Source organism: Talaromyces rugulosus, chromosome III (genome assembly GCF_013368755.1).
Source record: "Talaromyces rugulosus chromosome III, complete sequence".
In the NCBI taxonomy this organism is placed as follows: Eukaryota; Fungi; Ascomycota; class Eurotiomycetes; order Eurotiales; family Trichocomaceae; genus Talaromyces; species Talaromyces rugulosus.
In genome coordinates this window covers 5,168,457-5,186,903 of record NC_049563.1, presented here as the reverse complement: position 1 = coordinate 5,186,903, position 18,447 = coordinate 5,168,457, and the positions used below count along the sequence as shown (strand labels likewise).

The window sequence follows — 18,447 nt, the reverse complement described above, 5'->3', positions numbered from 1 at the left end:
TTACATATAAATCGATATTTAATATTCGAGCATATCTCATAAATTGATCAATCTATTGATACCAGTTATATAGGGGACCAATTATGTAAATATAACAACCCAACCCACCTCGCACTAAAGCTACCAAAAAGAGCCTATCAAGGTCTGTGTGTGTCGATCAGCGAGCTATCGGGCCAGAACGACAGTGCTAGCAGTCTAGCACGAGCGGACGTTTTAGTCTCTAACTCTGGACTCAAAATAGTCTTCTCCTTTAAATTCCATTTCCATTCAACGCAATTTGCAATGTGCAAGGAGATGGTTGTGACAGTAGGCAGTAAACTATCAAACAAAGCCATGAACAATAACAATAACATAACAGTGGCAGGTGCGAACAAGGAAGAACAAGCAAGAACAGGAAGGGGCGAGGGGCAGTCATCCCCTGGACTCGGCAGGCAAGAGCCAGGGGGGCGAGCGGGTCAGCACCTGCGGCAGCGCGGCTTCCCATTAGCCCGTCGGTGCGCCGGCCGAACAGGACCCAAAAGGAGATGAAACGCTCATCCGCTCTAGCCTCTAGCCTCTAGCATCCCCAATCCAGCATGTCTCCCCTGATCCCCTCCCCTGTCTGGCCACCTTGGCGTGTTTCGTTCTGTCTCCTTCATGCTTTTGTTTCCTCGTGTGCATGTCTGTGTTTTGGAATGCAGTCAACGTCGAAAGTCAACACGGAAGTCAACACAGGTCGTACACCATTGAGCATCTGCTAAACTCGGTCGGTTCCTGCGCTAGTTGGTCACCGCCCCACGGTTGCTCTCCGACGCGGTGTGAATCGAAGGGACCCATATTATTATTGTTGTTGTGACCGCGAGCCTCCAACAAAGAATCGGGTTCTCTGTTCTCTGCATGCGCTCTCCACCGCGATAGATTCGCTAGATTCGATAGATCCGGCCAGGAGACCACAATCATGTCGAGCCACAACGTTTCTGTCTCGTCCGTGGACGAGTTGATTTCTCCAGTGACAACCGACTCCATGGTCACCGTGGCCCTGTCGGACCGGCAGTCGTCGGCCATTGGAGACGAAGACGAGGCCGGCAGCATCGAGCTCCCGACTACGCCCGTTGCCGAGAAAGAAGACGGCTACATCTCTCAGGAGACCGAGGTTGAAGCCGACACGACGCCGAAAAACGAAAGCACAGTCAAGCTGGACGTGGCAACTCTGGAGGGTGACGTTCTTGAGGGGAATAATCGTAGTTCGACCGAGTTGGAACTCGAAACAAGCTCCAATCCCCCATCGCCAACTGGAAGCGATGGCGTGGACTGGGAGAAGCTGGATAAAACGGAGGAACAAGAACCACGCACAGACACATCGGACGAGGTTGGTATTGTTGTATCCAACAAAAAGGCTTTCACTGACTGTTTTTTTTAATTTTATAGTCAACCTCTTTGTTGCTCGCTCGCTTGGAACAAGAGAACAATGCCCTTGCTACAGATCCGAAATCAGCGCTGGTTAAAACACCCGGCTCCCGTCAGTCGCGGCCGCCATCGATCCAACATTTGCAAAAACTTGTCAACGATCCACGATCATCTCTACGCTATTCCCGATTACCCCCACCACCCATGACCGAACTTGAATTCTGGGCTGCCCTGGTGGCTGATTATCCCTCTACCGCGCAAAGATTACCGACATTGACATCCAACAAGATCCGCGCCGGCGTCCCTGCACCTCTGCGAGGCGTGGTCTGGCCGAGTATAGCCGGAGCCAGAGACACGCAGTTGTTCGAGGAGTTCGGACGACTTTGCGGCGAATCTAGCCCTTACGAGAATCTCATTGGAAAAGATATCGGCCGTAGCTTTCCCAATGTGGAAATGTTCAGAGACCCTAACGGAGAAGGCCAGCAAATGCTGGCCAGGGTTCTGAAATGCTTCAGCCTTTATGATTCGAAGATTGGCTATTGTCAGGGGCTTGGCTTTGTTGTCGGGCCATTGCTCATGCATATGACGGACGCCGAGTCGTTTTCTGTTTTGATTAGGTATGATTTAACGATGGCAATACTATCGGCAAGGCTAACTAGTATACTAGGCTCATGGAACACTACGACCTCCGCTCATGCTTCCTTCCAGACCTGTCAGGGCTGCACCTACGAATTTACCAATTCCAAAACCTACTCTCTCGCCATTTGCCAGCCCTCTTCACCCACATGGAAACACTGGGGGTCGAGCCCATCTATGTCTCGCAGTGGTTCTTGTCGTTCTTTGCTGTTACTTGTCCGCTGCCTATGCTTCTCCGCATCTACGATGTCTTGCTCCTGGAGGGTGCATCGGAGACGCTGATGAGAGTTGCGCTGTCGCTCATGCAGCGGAATGAGAAGAAGCTTTTGTCGTGTACGGAATTTGAGGATGCGATGCAGATGTTGTTGTCTCGGAGTTTATGGGATACGTATGCCTGTAACGCGGACGACCTGGTTAATGACTTTGTTTCCTTGACTCCTTTGGTCACCAAAGAAAACCTGCGGGCCCTGGAGGCCAGCTACAGCCAGTCCCAAGGTGTGCCAACGGGACTTACGTTTCCTCAGATGCAAGCGTCTGCCACTCGGCTTTTGGGACGTATGTGGGCAGGATCAAGCTCTCACAAGTCGTTGAATCTTCCGCCAGCACGACCCGAGAGCATCCTTCGGCGCTCGGCGTCTAAACAGAGTATGGCCTCGACCCTGAACTCGATGGAGAGTTCAGTTTCGGATGGTAGCACTGCACCGAGTGAGGTTTCTGCAGGCGAGCTAAAGCCGCGCACCAAGTCGGCTATATCTCATAAAGACAAAGACCTACATGGGCAGATTGAAGATCTTCTGATGGCTTTGAGTGACCTGCAACGCGAGCAGGCCGATCTTGCTCGAGACTTGCAGCGCGAGCGCGAAGAGCGGGAGGAAGACCAGCAGCTTGCCAAGGCCATGCTCAACCATATAAAGCAGTTGGACCAGAAGGAGTCAAACAGTACAGAGTTGGGTGCTGACGAATTAGAAAACGTTCAGCTGGACGGCGAGGAAGGCATCGACCAACTTATTAGCAAAGCCGAGGAGCGATTCTCAAACATCAGCAGGCCTGCATCAATCACTCAAACAAAACAGCAACTGAAGGAAGATGCGGGCCAGTGGAAGGAAAAGTACGAGATGGAAGCGTCCAGATGCGCCGACTTGGGCAGACGGCTCGACGCGCATGAAAGCGACAATTCTCGGCTGAAAGAAGAAGTGAGAGAGGCGCGGTCTCGGATCCAAGACGGCCACCGAGAAAAACAGAAGCTCGAAAGAACGATAAACGACCTGCGCGCTAACAAGGTGGTGACCGACAACGGCCAAAGCCTGTCAAGCAGCCCACGTGAGCGTGACGCGTCGCCTGGACCTTCGGGCCTGCGGGAGTTTAAGCTTGGCCGGTCAGATTCGTACAAGGCCAAACTGCCCAAAAGGACGAGTAGTTTGGGCATCCAGTCAATACTTGGAGCTGCTATGGGAACTGGCACTGGCACTGGCACTGGCACTGCAACCTCAACTGAGAGCAGCCCAGCGGCAAGCCCGAACTCGGACGATGCACTGCTGCTCGAACTAGTCCAGGCCAAGACGGCAGAAGCGGTGGCCAAGCAAGAACTGGAAGAAGTCAAGGCAAAACTGGACTCGCTTCGCAGACTGATGAATGGCCCTGCACGGGCGAAGACCACGATAGATCTGAACACGACGAACACGACGAACCCAACCAAACTATCGCCTGACCCGGTCAAGCCAGCGCCAACAGGGGGAGGGTTTTTTGGTTGGGGGAGGAGAAGTGCATCGACGGCGGGGCTTGAGTCGAAATGATTGATCATTGATCATTGAGCACCTGCACCTGTAAAATGTGCAATGCATCTTTGGAGTTGTCGGGCGTGTTATTTTTTTCTTTTTTTTTTCTGTGATGAGCTTGATGATGATACATGGCCTGCTGTCTTGACGTCAGTCTGGCACTGTAACGATGTATATATGATGTATAGCTTGAATTAAAAAGTATGATTCAATTGTCTACTGTTTACATACCGGCTGGCTCTGGCTGGGAAATACCCCGAATGCCCGCCATGAGGCATTTATGCAACTGACATGCACAATAGCAAGGGATGATGGACCAGTTGACCACGAGGCATTTTCTCTCTTTGGTCTTAACACGTACGTAGTACTAGTAATAATAATAAATACTCCAGACTCAGGAGTCAAGAGTCCAGTCCATACAAACCGGCCATTTCTGGAATCTCCGCGGAATGTTTAGTATGTACGTATCAAGTTATGATCATCTGTGATCAACACAGATCAGCAAACACGCGAGAGTTCTGGAAGGCTTGAGCTGTTCGGTCTGGAATGTAATATGTAGGAGTAATGAATGCACCATGCCCCATGGCCCATGCCCCATTACCCCGTATGGAGTCCGTCTGGAGTATATATACATATAGTAGTACGTACTATGGTAATAAATTACTTGGTATGCTGACCCGACCCCAGATCCCCTGGTGGTTTGTGTTTTGGTTTTCATCCCTGGATTGCGGGATTTAAAAATCAAAAATCTGGGGTTAGAAGTTAGGGCTAATTACTCCGTAGCTGTACTCCGTACGTACGTTAACTGGGCCGTGCAAGTTACGGAGACGCGAGGCAGCGAATTAGCTTTTTTATATTATTTTTTTTTTTTAGAAAAATCGGTGTGACGTGGGATGACAATTTGTGGAGAGACCAAAAAACCAGAAAAAAAAAAAAAAAAAAAAAAAAACAACACAAAAGGGGAATATCCTGCGACTTGCATACATGGCGATGCGAGTGTCGCGTGTCTGGACAATAACATTCTAGGCAGTGGGAAAAGCTGCAAGCCCCCAAACTAGATGTAACGTACAGGATTACTTACTTGCACGGTCGTTGTTGCAATAAATAATACATAACAACAATATTTCCGACTGTTAATAAATAATACGCACAACTTACTTCTCAGTAATCGGTACCGATAGTAATGAATAATAAATGCAATCGTAATAGATTAAATAATTAATAAATATCGTGAACCACGGTCGAGCATCGGAGGTCAAAGACCGAACTGGGGCCCAAACGGGCAGGTGGAGCGAACGGAAAACATACGTGGAAGAAAGAGAAAGTGGAGTCAGCGGCACGCTTTTGCCGACGTCGGATTTCACCGGATGTCCGTTTTAGGTGCTTTGAGTATGCAGATAATAAAGATGCCTGGATCGCCGCTGCAGCAAGAGCCGCGCCTGGCGACGGAAATTATCGGCCTATAGGCAGGTGGCATGAGAAATAGGAGAATGGAATGGATAAAGAGAAAAAATACGAGGAATAAATAAAAGGAAATAAGATGCATAGAGATCAGATCCAAATCGGATGACGTCAAGTATGTAAAAGACGCGATTGGCTGGATTCTTAGATTGGGGCCCGCAGAAGCAGCCAATCAGACCGTGGTCTGCTGTATTGAAAGTATGAAATAAAATACGAAATGTATCAAATAATACGGCCTGATTGGCCCGAGCACTTGTAATCTGGATGGAACCGTGACGCTGGGGACGGTACCCAGCCAATCAGCAATGCTCTCCCGCGAATTAAAGTGGGGCCTGGCTGAACGCTGTGACGCACGGCTGGCCGGCATTGCCGCTTGGAGCCAAGGCGGATTCCCTTCCACTTTGTCTCACGATTGCCTCTTTCTCTCTGATTATTACTACTTCCCGCTATTAGTATCGCCGCCCCCCGCGCTTCCTCTTCTTCTCTGGCGCTTCTTTCCTCCACCTCGCAACCTCACCTCACACCTTCAAAACCACTCTCCGCTCTTCCACTTCTCGTACAATGGTACCACGGGACCGTATACACTTGACGCGCTGCCTCTTCTTGAGCTTCTCTCTCTCGAAAGTCGATTACTACGATTACTACTAGACCACCAACATGACTTTTCGAGACCGCTTCAAAAGGGCCTTTCACCGCTCGTCATCAGACAAGGACAAGGACGCCAAGCCCAAGATCGAGTACTATCGACGTGGAGAATGCCCTCGCTCCAAGTACCGGGGCCCCGTCGACCCAGAACACAAACGGAAACTGTACGACTGGAACTTTGCAACAGCTACTGAAGACCGCCGCCGGTCCTTTGACCTCGACCTGTCACCCTGCACCAGCCTGCCCGAAGACCCTGACAATGGCCACAAGACCGACGACACCTCTGAATCCGAGCCCGAGGTGGCACACATGCATGTGCTTGGAGGAGGTACGATTTTCTAGCTCTCATACGCGCATCATCGACTCTCTCTAATTTTCCCTCCGTTGTATAGGTTCCATCACTGTCGCCCACCATGAAGTGGCCCCGTCCGGATCCGTCGATTCGGCCTCTGACTCGTCTACCGCCGTCGCCTCCAGCTTTGGCTCGTCCACGCTGACCTTGAAGGAAAGCTGGGACTGGCCGCTGATGAAACGGGATACTTTGGCACCGCTGAAGGAGTCCATTGCCTGGACTACGCCTTTGGCTCGTCGTATCTCGGCGCCGGAGAGGTCGCAGGCGGTGCGTCCTGAAGACCTGAGCCGTGCTCTGAACGCTGTTGGCGCGGTGTATTAGATTCACTTTTCTCTTCTACTACATTTTACTTTACACTTCGACCTTTTCGACATTTACACTCCGACCGATTCAGTCATTTAACTTTCTTATGATACCTACACTACTTACTACACATTTTACGACAACCTGACCTGGGCGGTTGCCACGGTCAGATGCAATGGCCTGCATGGACAAGACTGGCGTTTTTTTTTTTTTTCCTGCATGAATTAGCGATGGGAGGCGTCCTACTTAGATACTAGAGTCACAAGCGTGATAGACTAGATTAGACCAGCTGTTCTCATCTAGCGATGTACATAGAATACAAAACAATCAATTTTATTTACAGTGTACCAACTGCCAAGTATTGATCTGTAGTCAACGGCTGATCACTGATCGACATGCATAGCCTCAGAGCCTGATCTGACGCGGCAGTCTTGGCGTGCAGATGTAGTTCAGCTCAGCCATCTCGCTGAGCGATTGCCTGATCGACTAGTAATAAATCCTGACGTGTCTTTTATTATTGTTTTTTTCTGGGATCTCGTTCATGCACTGCTGCCTACTCTGTACGGAGTACATCCACATATGCAGGCTTTATTTTTGTGAATATTCTTTTTTTTTTCCTTGGAAGGATCGTAGATCGTAGCAAATCAGAAAAATGCCGCGTCTGGGGATAATAATCCTTGCGACGTAGTACGACGCACATATGCTGTCTCGGTGCAGGGATTGTGAAACGCATCTGTAACTGCTTCATAAATGTATATATGCAAGTTAATACTTTGTACTGTACTCTTGTAGTTTACAGTTGAGGTTGTCCGATCCATGACGTCATGACACCGCTGGCCCTGTCGATCACGGAATAATCTCGAATGCGTCGATCATTAAACAAGGTTAACAAGGTTAATAAGGTTAACAAGATGTCGTTGCGCTGTCATCATGTGCCATTTCCGGAGTTTATGCTCTTAGATGTCGATAAAATCGATGACACGTTTTTTTTTTACAACACCCTGGGCTCGTATATCTTCGGCTGCAACGTTAGGCTCTCTGCAACCATGGCATCCAAGTTTTCGTCATCGTCGTCGTCGTCGTCGTCGCCTTTATGATTCTCTGTTACAAAAAACGAATCAAAGTTTAAAAAGTTTTTGCGGCGCGCGTCGTGGTTTGTTGGAATCTTTTCGGCCACCATACGCTCACGCTCACGACGACACGACGACGCCTCGCAGATTTGTACGAGTGCGACGCACAGGTCTTCGACTTGGGTGGCGAGATTGTTGTCTTTGTTGTAATCTGAGTTCAGACCGGATACGATGCGCGTGTAATCCTTGAGTAGTTTGAAATCGCCGGTATCGTTGAAGCGTAGTGTATGTATGCATAGGATCAGCATGGGCAGTACGCCGCTGCAGAGCATGTTCCTGGGCATCCCTGGGGTTAGATAGATGTCCTGTTATTTCTTTTGGTAGAGAAACCAACCAATGTAGAGTTATGTCGGCTTCGCAACTGATTGGGCCAGGACGGGGATCGACTTGATTCAACAATTTCAGAGTCTCGCGTGCATAGCCCGTCAGCTGCGTCTGTATGTGCTTTTTGCTGTCCAAGTCCGGGTGCCCATGCCAGAGGACTGTCAGAGTTGCGTATAATCGAAAGTCGAGTCTTGTATCGTCCTGTAGACATTAGTGTGTGTGTGTGTGTGTGTGTGTGTTGGACGAAATGGAATCTCTCACTTTCTGCATATCGGGATGCACTTTTACATAATGATCAAGTTTCTCAATTTCAACAGCCCGCTGCGTCACATCTATTGTTAGAGTCTCAAGGTGCAAGAGCCTGTCTTGCAGATGATACAATAATCCCTCGTATATACCTAAATCCCCCTCTCCCGCCTCGTCCAATCGACGCGACATATGTCGCGATTGTCGCAAGAACACACTCATAAACATATCCGCTCGATAGCACCATTTCAAACAGTTCGCCACTGCTTCAGTATCGGGTGTCTTGGGAAGCGGGTATCTCAAATCTACCAATGCCTCCGACCACTCAGCCATAATGTACCGCGTCTTCCATAAATCCCCGAAAAATTGCGATACAATCACTTGGACATAGTATGCTTGAAGCAAAGATACAAAAGAATAGAGTAAGCACCAGGATGAGCACCGCTTGAGATGGCCAGGGCCAGCTGATACCAAGGAAGCCTCGAATTTGCGGGTTTGGATGCGTTTTATGTGACGGGCGACGACGTTTGTGGTGCTTTGCGGTGTTTGTTGACCGAGTACTAGAGCAGCTTTGAAGGACATTATGGTTTGATATGTGAGCTTTTCTTCTTGGACTAGCGGATCAAAGTCATCAGAGAGTAAAGCCAGGCCCATTTTGTTGACTGCGGCAGGCTGGATCACGTCTGCGGGGTCGTTGCTCGGTCGTGTCATGGCATTTAAAATATCCGTAGATGTCAGGCTCTCGCTTTCTATGTTCCTCCGGGGTGACCTGGAGGATGAAAAGATTGTCACTGCTTCACGGACTTTTTCTAGCGCATCGGCCAGCCGAAGAGGCCCTGGGGGGAGATTGAAGGTTGGGTTTGGCGTTGGAGCCGGAGGGCCTTGATCTAAGATATCTAGAACGCGGGAATTTCCTGGAGAATGCTTTTCCATATCGCCGTCATGATCAGCATCAAGTACATCTGTCTGCGTCACCATTTCAGACTTATCCGAGTGCTGCAGCAGATTCTCAAGATGATGGACCCTGTCTTCAAGCGTACGAACCGCATCCGCTCTAATCCGAACACATAAGAATTTAGATGGTAAATATTTCAGGTGATGCTCTCACGTATTGGGTTTGCGACGACGCTCACGCACCTGCCGCGTCCATTGGCAGGTGGTTTTGGTTGCGATGCAGTTTTTGCATGGATCTTGTCTGTCGCATTTTACCTGGGAATAGTTAATAATAGCATAATATGTAAGATTGTGAAAGTACGTACCTTGCGTTTGTAGCATGTATCGCACTGTTTTATTAGCGAGTAATCACGTATTTTTCTATCACCACTATGAGACTCACCGCAAGGGTGCCCTTTGGAGGGTTACTCTTTTTACCGGCCATGTTGACTTGGAACTTCCACTCTGACTGATGATCAACTTGATGTCGCTCGGAGCTCGGAGGTTATCTTCTTCCTAGTGCCGGACGGACTCGTGCCCTACCCGTGCCCTAATGCTCTCAAACTAGACAGCGGTGGGATGAAATGCACCGTAACTAAATAAATAAATATATATATATATATCTGCGCAATTGAATAAAATGACAAAAGCATGACTGAAGAGTTTTTGGACCATCTTCCGACAAATTCCCCCTGGTTATGTGCATTCGGAGCCTCGGAGGCGCGTTGGTTCCGTCGGAACAACTTGATACCAACGGCTTCGGAGGAACGACCAGCCGTGTATACTTTATATACACTTGTTTTTACAAGTATACAAAGAGTATAAGTAATTAACAGATTAAATTGTTTTGCTGAAATAATAATTTAGTATATATATATATATATATATATTATCATGTCTCAGACCAAAACCATCCTCATCCTCGGCGGCTCCTACGGCGGCGTCGCCACAGCCCATTACCTTCTCAAACACGTTATCCCCTCTCTTCCCCAGAAAGAAACCTACAAAATAGTCCTTGTCAGCACGTCGTCGCATTTTTTCTGCAGGCCAACCAGTCCCCGCGCTCTGACCTCGGAAGATGCTTTCCCAAAGGACAAACTGTTTGTACCCCTGACCAAGGCCTTTTCACAGTATGACTCTGGTTGTATTCAACTGGTCACTGGAACTGCCCTTCGCCTGGATCACATAAACCGAACCGTCTCTGTTTGCATATCTGCAGACAGCGCGGAGCAAAAAATTGATTATCATGCTCTCATCATTGCCACCGGTGCGACGGCGACGTCTCCTTTATTCGGTCTGTTTGGGGGTCACACCAAGACTGAGGAAGCATGGGTGGAAGTACGGAAGCAGCTTCCAGATACAAAAACGATCGTAATTGCTGGAGGAGGTCCCACAGGCGTTGAGACTGCCGGTGAACTAGGACAGTATCTGAACGGCCGAGGTGGCTTGTTTGGTGGTAGCAGCAGCATCAACAAGACCGCCATCACAATAGTCACTAGAAGTAGCCAAATACTTCCAGACCTCCCACTCCCACTTGCACAAAAGGCTGAAGCGCAACTAGCCAAACTTGGTGTCTCAGTGATCAAGAACCGCAAGATCATCGGCGTAACACCGCCAGATGCAGGTGCCATAGCCAAAGACGATAGTGATCTGATGCACATCACAGATAGCGTGGAAATAACCCTGGACAATGAAAAGTCTATCAAAGCGGACCTCTACATTCCTGCTACTGGCGTTTCGCCTAATACCGCCTTCATTGACAAAGTACTGTTAGACGGCGAGGGCTATGTGAATGTTGACTCCACCTTACGCGTGAAAAACGGCGCGGGCCCCAGGGTCTATGCTATTGGTCATGTCAGCTCAAGCCAGCCTCGAGCGATTCATGCCATTATGAATCAGACTCCCGTGCTATGTGAGAATTTGAAACTGGACCTTTTGGCTGGCGAGGGTCAGAATGGTAGTGGGTACCGCGAGCTCGCACCTGAGACCAAGAAAAGCCAGCTTGTGGTTATTGGAGGAGGAGGGGTTGGGGTGGCTTTTGGATGGAAGATTCCTGGATTCCCGGTGTGGTTGATCAAAGGAAGAGATTATTGGCTGGGGATGACTCCGGGGATGTGGAATGGCAAGCAGTTTGAAAAGGCTGGATAATATAAATCCTCAAGTTCGTCGTACGAATTCCAAAATGGAGTAAACACTTTTATTCATGAGTCGTCACATCTACATGGGTATACGTTAAAAATAAATGCAAACCGCTATCAATCTTCATGAGTCACCGCCATGTCCAAAACCTCAACCCTTCCCCGGCCGCGCGTATCTGTTCCCACAAACTCGCTGAGACCTTTAAGTGCCCCGGGTTCAGCAAAGCCCACGACTTCCCACTCCTCGCCGACAATCTCTTGCGATTCAACCGACTCGATAAAACTCAGAATCTTGTCTTTGACGTTGGAAGGCGCCTTGGGCGCCGCCGCCGCTGCTGCCTGGGCCTGGGCCTCGTCTTCATCTTCGGAATCTTGGTGCTTTTTGCCCTTGCCCTTTTGACCCTTTTTGTTCCCCTTGGACGAAGGCTTTGGTTCTTCCTTGCCTCCGCCGTTGGCGCCTGCGGGCGCTTTGACGGACTGTTTCAAGAGCGATGCCGGGCAGGTTACTCGAAGACGCATTCGGGCGCGCATCACGGGGATAGGCTGCCACGCAATGAGAGCCTTCATGGCCTCTAGCGCTTGGCTCTTGGCTGACTTGTTTGTCGAGACTCCTTTCCACAACGGCTTGCGCTGTTGTTGTTCCCCCGTTCCGGCATTTTCTGATGTTTCTGCCGTAGTTGTAGATGCCCCGTGTTCTCCATTTTGTTGTTGATGGCCACTGGCCACAGATAGCTGATTCAGCGCCTTCTCGATCATACCCGGTGTATACACGCGCTTGGTAGTCGGGTCAATCAACCGTCCCGACACGATATCAACAACCTCCTTCTCAACTCTCTCCGAAATCTCTTTTCGTTCGCGCTCGCCCACTTGCACTTCTCCCTTTCGGAGGATTTCCTGGATGATTTCATCTTGGGGCACACCGGCGCCGAACGCCTTGGCTAGTTCCGCGGCTGGCGCGGTCTGGGCTTTGGATACGGAGAGGAAGACGGTGTGGATCTGGAGCACATTGTCGAGATCCTTTTCAGTGCCGGAACGGTATTCGAGGAGCTTGTTTTTGTAGCATGCTAGTTCGAAGCGCTTTTTGCCTATCGTCAGGATGTTAGCGGGGGAGATTGCGGGGTAAAAGTCGAGTTCGAAGATATGAATATCGCGACGCGAGGGAATGAAGGAGGGAATGAAAAGCAGTTTGGGATCGCAAATGAACATACCTTTCTTTAACCGCACAACAGACACATTTGTGAACTTGATCTGGTTCGAGGGTTGGTTGATGCCGACAGGCATGGTGGCGAACAAGTCTTGTATGCAAGAAAAAGAAGCAGTTGACAGTGTAAAATGAAGTCGCGTGAAATCCCTATATCAAATGTTGCATAGACAAGCAGTCGTAGGCAATAATATGGCGAAAGTAAAATGTGTAAACAAAGAAAATGAGATCAGAAGAGATCGTTGGATGTCTTCGTCTAAGCCTGCTCGATGAGTAATACTGCGCGACAGACCCGGCCAATGAGGAACATGGTAAAATGACGTAACTTACTGTATTTTACCACGGTTTACATTAAATCTGGGGCACATTCTTCGTATGCTGTTACGAAGGGAAAGAAAATTATCACGAGGAAAAAAGAACAAGTAGGTATGGTGACTAGAGTCTTTCTAAGTCGTTGAGATATGCCATTTGCAACTAATTAATGTATTCAATGCAAGACGTATCATGCAAGCTCGCTCGGAAAAATGCTATCAACACCACTAGTCGTCTTCATCTGGATCGTACAAGTCCAAATCGAGCAAGGCCTTGGGCTGCGGCGCCGGCGCTCTCGCAGCTGAAGCTGTTCCTCTTTCTGCGACCTGCGATCCAGCATGTGCTGCTGCCTTTGCGGCCTCGCTAGCAAGATTGTTGTCCTGACCTCCGGCCTCCACTGCGGACATAGCAGTAGCAACACCGGCGCCTTCTGCTTCCAGGACCATACGCTCTGCCTCCTTGTCTAAATCGAGGTTTTGATCAATGGCTGCCATTTGTATTTGACCCATTAACCCCATGCGAATGCGATCCTCGTTTGGATATGGAATCATGAACGTCTGTCGGTCTGCGTCGGCCGTTTGATCCAGCCAATTTGTGGCTTCTTTGGTGACGTTTTCCACAGGGGCTTCTTGACCGTCCGTTTCTGCCGTCGTGTCAACACCATTCGCGTCTGTCTGCGTATCCTGCAGTTTCTTCTTCTGCCCTGTGCCTATCCCCGCCGCTGCGTCTGCTGCCGCTTGTTTATTGTACTTGCTGATTCTTCGCGCAAAGTCGAGCAGTAGCCTGTAATCCACCTCTTTCCTGCTCCCCTTCCTCGGCTTTTCTTTGACATATTCGCTGTCGCTCTCTGTATCCGATTCCGACTCGTCGTCTGTATAATCGCCATTGTCATTGTCGCCCGTGGCGTCAACAATCTCCTGTCCAGCGCCGGATATGTCACGCACAATGCCTTTGATGCGCTCCTCTAAATTCTCCTCTTCGGCGCGTAGGCGTAGGATCTTGTTGTAGTTGGCCTGATGGGTGCGTAAGGTGTCGAGGGCGGAGGTGACGACGTCGTCTGCTTCGAGAAGAGAAATGGCGGCTGTGGGTGCGCCAGCAGCTGTCGGTGCCATGAGTGAAGATAAAAGTGTGTTGAGTTTGTTTTCAAGCCCATCGAGGGCGGAGGAAAGTTGCGCGTTCATGTTTGTAGAGGTTATTGTAAGGGCTCATTACTTGTCAAGCAGTGGAAGAGTCGCCTGGGGAACAATAAGGTCGCGAAAGCTAGATCAGTTCCTTTGCACACGTCGACTGAGTATCGTTTTGACAGTCAAAGTTCTTTCGTAATCGTCGTTTGGTTTATCGGCAACAAAGTCGGGGAACAAGCTCCAAGTCATCCGATATCGTAAAGGAAGCAGCGCTAGCCTTATTAGATGTACCCGCTAACACAACTACGGACTAGCTTATTTCAAGCGAAGCCCTCGGACCCGCTATTCCACATCTGGTTAGAGCGCACTACATCCCACAACGCATTGGGAGAAGCGAAGCCGACCTCGTTCTTTCTAATCTCTGCACTCGCCTTCGACAATCTCGACACCACATCATCCGGCTACCGCGGAGCGCCATTGCCCATCATGTGTACGTGCTTTTCCTTTCCAGCAAATGTTTCGGCTTGATGCGTTCCTCTGTTTTTTGGAAGACCTGTGCAAATGGGGGTTGGAAGTCAAAGGGAGGACGACGAGTCGAGAAAACAAAAAAATCACAGAACCGATCGAGCGCATCAAGACACAAACTGAAAGCCGTTGGAAATATCAGTCGCTAACTTGGTTTATGATTTACAGCGCTCGTATCCGGCGAGAAGTCAAACTTCCAGTACATTATTCGTCTGCTTAACACCAACGTCGATGGCAAGCAGAAGATTATGTACGCCTTGACCAAGATCAAGGGTGTTGGTCGTCGTTACTCCAACTTGGTCTGCAAGAAGGCCGATGTTGATCTGAACAAGCGGTATGTTGTGGGAAAAAACACACATTTTTTCTTTCTTTTCGAAACAAATGTACTAATAAGAATAACAGCGCTGGTGAAATCACCTCCGAAGAACTCGAGCGTATTGTCACCATCATCCAGAACCCCACCCAGTACAAGATCCCCACCTGGTTCCTCAACAGACAGCGTGACATTACCGATGGCAAGGACTTCCAGGTCATCTCCAACGGTGTCGACTCCAAGCTCCGTGAGGATCTCGAGCGCCTGAAGAAGATCCGCTCCCACCGTGGTCTCCGTCACTACTGGGGTCTCCGTGTCCGTGGTCAGCACACCAAGACCACCGGTCGCCGTGGCCGCACCGTCGGTGTCAGCAAGAAGAAGGGCTAAGACTTACGCGCGCGGATTTCTTTTGCATTTTTTATTGCGGTGTTGTTTTGTGCTCGGTTGTGTGTGCTTGGGGGGCAAACAAAATGGCTCTTTCATGAGATATATTAGCCAGGGCTTCTCGGTGTTATCATGTGATTAGTAACACCACCAAAATAAAGATTTTGAATCAAAATGACAGATAATATACCATTAAATTTGCGGTATCCATGTATATCAAGTGGACTGAGTATGTCACTTATTATGCAGGATCTTTACATTCTATTAAGATACATGATCCGTCCATGTAATTCGTACTTGGCCACCAAATTTGACCCTCGATTTTCACTGCATCTACTCAAACAAGCTACTCATGTTAACAATGACGAGTACATTCTCGATTTCTCTAAATACTAACATATCCATCTCAACTTCTACTACCTTGTGTAGCGTCTCGTACACGTATACTTAGACTAAAGCATAAACAAGCAAACAAGACAAGTGAAGCGATACAAATCAACAATGCAAACAGGAAATAAGATGGTTGTTGAATCTGGTTACTTTATATACCAAGGCATTTTAAGCCCACTCGCCTCCAATCCAGCGGTTGAAGAACTCAAGACTGGCCTCTGGCTGGTCCATGGGCACCATGTGTCCACCTCCATACAGACGCATGAAGGTGAGGTTGCCCGAGGACTTGACCTGACCAATCGTCTTACCCTTGTGCTCCTGATCGATGATCTCAAGATCTTGGAGCTGGGTAGCGGCATAATCTTCGTGGCCACTCCATTCAAGAGCATCAGTCCAGGCCTTGTTGCCAAGCCAGTTGCAAATGAAGTCGGCATCACCAGCATAGATCAGAACTGGGATTTCTTCGAGAAGGCCAGGAACGAGCTTGTGGAATGGCTTCATCCAGTCGCCGTGGAAAAGGAAGTTGCGGTTGATGTCGAAGTTGCAGGAGTCAAAGTTGTCGACTTCAGCTCCAACAGCCTTCTGAACCTCGGGTTTGTTGAGGTATTCGCTAATGAACTCAAGACCAGAGTAGCACAAGCTGCTATCCTCACAATCAGTGCGGACATCGTAGACGTTTTTACCGGTGCGTTGGTAAGGGCCCAAAAGAGCATTGTTACAATAGATAGAAGCAGGAACACAAGTCCAAGCGCTCTCGCTGTCGTAGCAAGCCTGAATCATGGACTGGCAGCGTCCCAAAGCGTTGTCCATAGACTGGCAAGTGCTCTCGTCAACAACGGCAGGGTAGCCGCCGTCACCGCAGGCCATTGGTCGGTAGTGAGCATATTGGGTGTAGCCATCAGTCAAGCCATTACCGATCAAGACAGACTTGAGGTTGATGTTACGCTTCTTGTGGGACAGAATTTCAGAAGCAAAGGAAGGAATGTAATGGCCAGCATAAGACTCTCCAGCAATGTGGAAGTCCTGGGTAGCATATTCGGGGAATTGCTTGAAGAAAAGAGTGAGAAGGGCGTAAACATCCTTAGCAGCAGCACTAGTTTCGCTAACGGAGCTACCGCTGTAGGAGAACCCGACGTTGACGGGTTGGTCGAGGAAGATAACAGAGGCATTGGAATTCCACGAGTAAGGATTGTAGATGGGCTTGACCTTCTTTCCGATGGCGCTAGGTCCGAGCTCGAAGAACAGGCCGGTCAAGGATGAGCAGCCGGGTCCGCCGTTCAACCAAAGAACGACGGGGTCGTTCTTGGGGTCATTTCGTGATTCAAAGAACCCTAACAACATAAATTAACGGTTTGCAAGGTAATTAAGATGGGGAAAGGTCTTACAATAGAATAAATGCTTGTCTTCTTCGTTGTCGTCCAGGTATCCACTGTACTGCTTGACGTCGGGGTCAATGCCGAGAGAAGAAGGGTCCACAGCCTTCACACGCAGGTCATAGGCCTCAAGCTTTCCGCCAACTTCACGTTCCTTCTGGCCATCAGCATTCTCGACCCAGATGCTCTGAACATCCGAGCCTCGAACGATGTGGTCCCAGTGGGAGTCAGGACGGCGGGTGTGTTTCTTAGGAGATGAAAAGAATGGAAGGTTATCAAGAGTTTCGGGGAACATGTTAGCCATGTCCTCCCAAACCTCCTGGGCCTCGGAGGTAAAGGACTTGAGCTGTTCCTTGAACTCGTGGAGCGGCTCGAAGATAGAATCGGTAGCCTCGGGGCCCTCTTCGTAGTCCACATCAGAGACTATTTCGTAGGTACCCTCCAAGGGCTCATAGGCGAAGCCAAAATCATCGATCTCTTTAACATCCTCTGGAGCCTGAAGGACCTGCTGAGCAGGGCGCAGGGAAGCGGCCGCAGCTCCGATGAGGAGCGTCGTAGGAAGCACCCTCATGACGAACGGGTTAATCGGAACCTAGCTCGATGACATCGGGGTTAGTACTGGGGATGGGCAGAATCAACAATAATGGAAAGGAGCGATAGCCATACAGATGATAAATAAGATAAAAAGTTGTTGTTTCCAAGGTGGTTGGAGAGAGAGAGTTGATGGGAGTGACGATGACAGTAGTGGCTGCCGCCTGCAGGTGTGACACATGACGAGGACCTTGGCCGGGGGCTTATCTCAGCCATTTTGAGAAATATTAGTTTGCAGCGCTAGTCTTGTATAGGCCTGGAGGTCTTGCATTGTAAATAAAGCTATACTGTATTAGGCTATCCGGAACGTGATACTCAGACAAATCCGGCCTGTGGGTCCAAAACTATTGGCTGTGAGTAGTGAAAAAGACTAGCGTATTTTACAGCGGCTCTTGGCAGTTGCCTTCCATAGCGATAAGCCGCGGCGATGACGCCACAGGACGCAGGTGACCCAACTACCAAACTAGGGAGTCGTATTGTCAGGGCCCACTTCTGACATGACACGATTTTCGGTCAAAGTTTTCAGACGGCCTGCGTCAACTGGTGATTTTATACAGAAAAAGCATGCTCAGAGGGTGCAGATGTTGCAGTGATTTAAAAAGTCGTAAAGTGAGGGCTGAGAACTCTCTTAATGCTCAAGACTTTAATTTCTATAAGAAATTATTAGTATTTAAAGATATAAAGTTATTTGTATGTTATCTAGATTTCCCAAAAGCTTCTTGGGTCAGTTCTATAAGGCCAACAACCTGATTGGAAGAATTCTCCAGCAGACATGCAGAACCGAGCAAATTGCAATATAGCCCCTTGAGACATTTAAAAGCAGTAGTGCGTAATAATATAAAAAATCCTTATGCTGTAGCGAGCTGGGTATCTCTTTATAGATTATGAGAGGATTTGAATAATAA

At 49.1% G+C, this 18,447-nt stretch overlaps 8 protein-coding genes across 8 annotated transcripts; 4 read left to right on the top strand and 4 right to left on the bottom strand.

Annotated features, from left to right (window-relative positions):
• Positions 1-937: 937 nt before the first annotated feature.
• TRUGW13939_06580 (uncharacterized protein) lies at positions 938-3,815 on the top strand (the record flags this gene model as incomplete). Its single annotated transcript, XM_035489731.1, has 3 exons — positions 938-1,348; positions 1,408-2,003; positions 2,054-3,815. The coding sequence occupies 3 exons, from the start codon at positions 938-940 to the stop codon at positions 3,813-3,815; spliced, it is 2,769 nt and encodes a 922-aa protein (XP_035345624.1).
• A 2,100-nt stretch (positions 3,816-5,915) lies between these two features.
• Positions 5,916-6,576, top strand: TRUGW13939_06579 (uncharacterized protein; the record flags this gene model as incomplete). Its single annotated transcript, XM_035489730.1, has 2 exons — positions 5,916-6,231; positions 6,296-6,576. The coding sequence occupies 2 exons, from the start codon at positions 5,916-5,918 to the stop codon at positions 6,574-6,576; spliced, it is 597 nt and encodes a 198-aa protein (XP_035345623.1).
• A 973-nt stretch (positions 6,577-7,549) lies between these two features.
• On the bottom strand, positions 7,550-9,636 carry TRUGW13939_06578 (uncharacterized protein; the record flags this gene model as incomplete). Its single annotated transcript, XM_035489729.1, has 6 exons — positions 7,550-7,964; positions 8,023-8,213; positions 8,274-9,312; positions 9,367-9,467; positions 9,518-9,541; positions 9,595-9,636. The coding sequence occupies 6 exons, from the start codon at positions 9,634-9,636 to the stop codon at positions 7,550-7,552; spliced, it is 1,812 nt and encodes a 603-aa protein (XP_035345622.1).
• A 449-nt stretch (positions 9,637-10,085) lies between these two features.
• TRUGW13939_06577 (uncharacterized protein) lies at positions 10,086-11,339 on the top strand (the record flags this gene model as incomplete). Its single annotated transcript, XM_035489728.1, has 1 exon — positions 10,086-11,339. One exon carries the CDS (start codon positions 10,086-10,088, stop codon positions 11,337-11,339), a length of 1,254 nt encoding a protein of 417 aa, XP_035345621.1.
• Positions 11,340-11,446: 107 nt separating this feature from the next.
• On the bottom strand, positions 11,447-12,610 carry TRUGW13939_06576 (uncharacterized protein; the record flags this gene model as incomplete). The annotated part of the gene is made up of 1 exon (XM_035489727.1): positions 11,447-12,610. One exon carries the CDS (start codon positions 12,608-12,610, stop codon positions 11,447-11,449), a length of 1,164 nt encoding a protein of 387 aa, XP_035345620.1.
• Positions 12,611-13,069: 459 nt separating this feature from the next.
• TRUGW13939_06575 (uncharacterized protein) lies at positions 13,070-14,023 on the bottom strand (the record flags this gene model as incomplete). Its single annotated transcript, XM_035489726.1, has 1 exon — positions 13,070-14,023. The coding sequence occupies one exon, from the start codon at positions 14,021-14,023 to the stop codon at positions 13,070-13,072; it is 954 nt and encodes a 317-aa protein (XP_035345619.1).
• Positions 14,024-14,251: 228 nt separating this feature from the next.
• On the top strand, positions 14,252-15,191 carry TRUGW13939_06574 (uncharacterized protein; the record flags this gene model as incomplete). Its single annotated transcript, XM_035489725.1, has 3 exons — positions 14,252-14,456; positions 14,660-14,825; positions 14,894-15,191. The coding sequence occupies 3 exons, from the start codon at positions 14,252-14,254 to the stop codon at positions 15,189-15,191; spliced, it is 669 nt and encodes a 222-aa protein (XP_035345618.1).
• A 555-nt stretch (positions 15,192-15,746) lies between these two features.
• Positions 15,747-17,522, bottom strand: TRUGW13939_06573 (uncharacterized protein; the record flags this gene model as incomplete). Its single annotated transcript, XM_035489724.1, has 2 exons — positions 15,747-16,909; positions 16,964-17,522. 2 exons carry the CDS (start codon positions 17,520-17,522, stop codon positions 15,747-15,749), a joined length of 1,722 nt encoding a protein of 573 aa, XP_035345617.1.
• Positions 17,523-18,447: the final 925 nt, after the last annotated feature.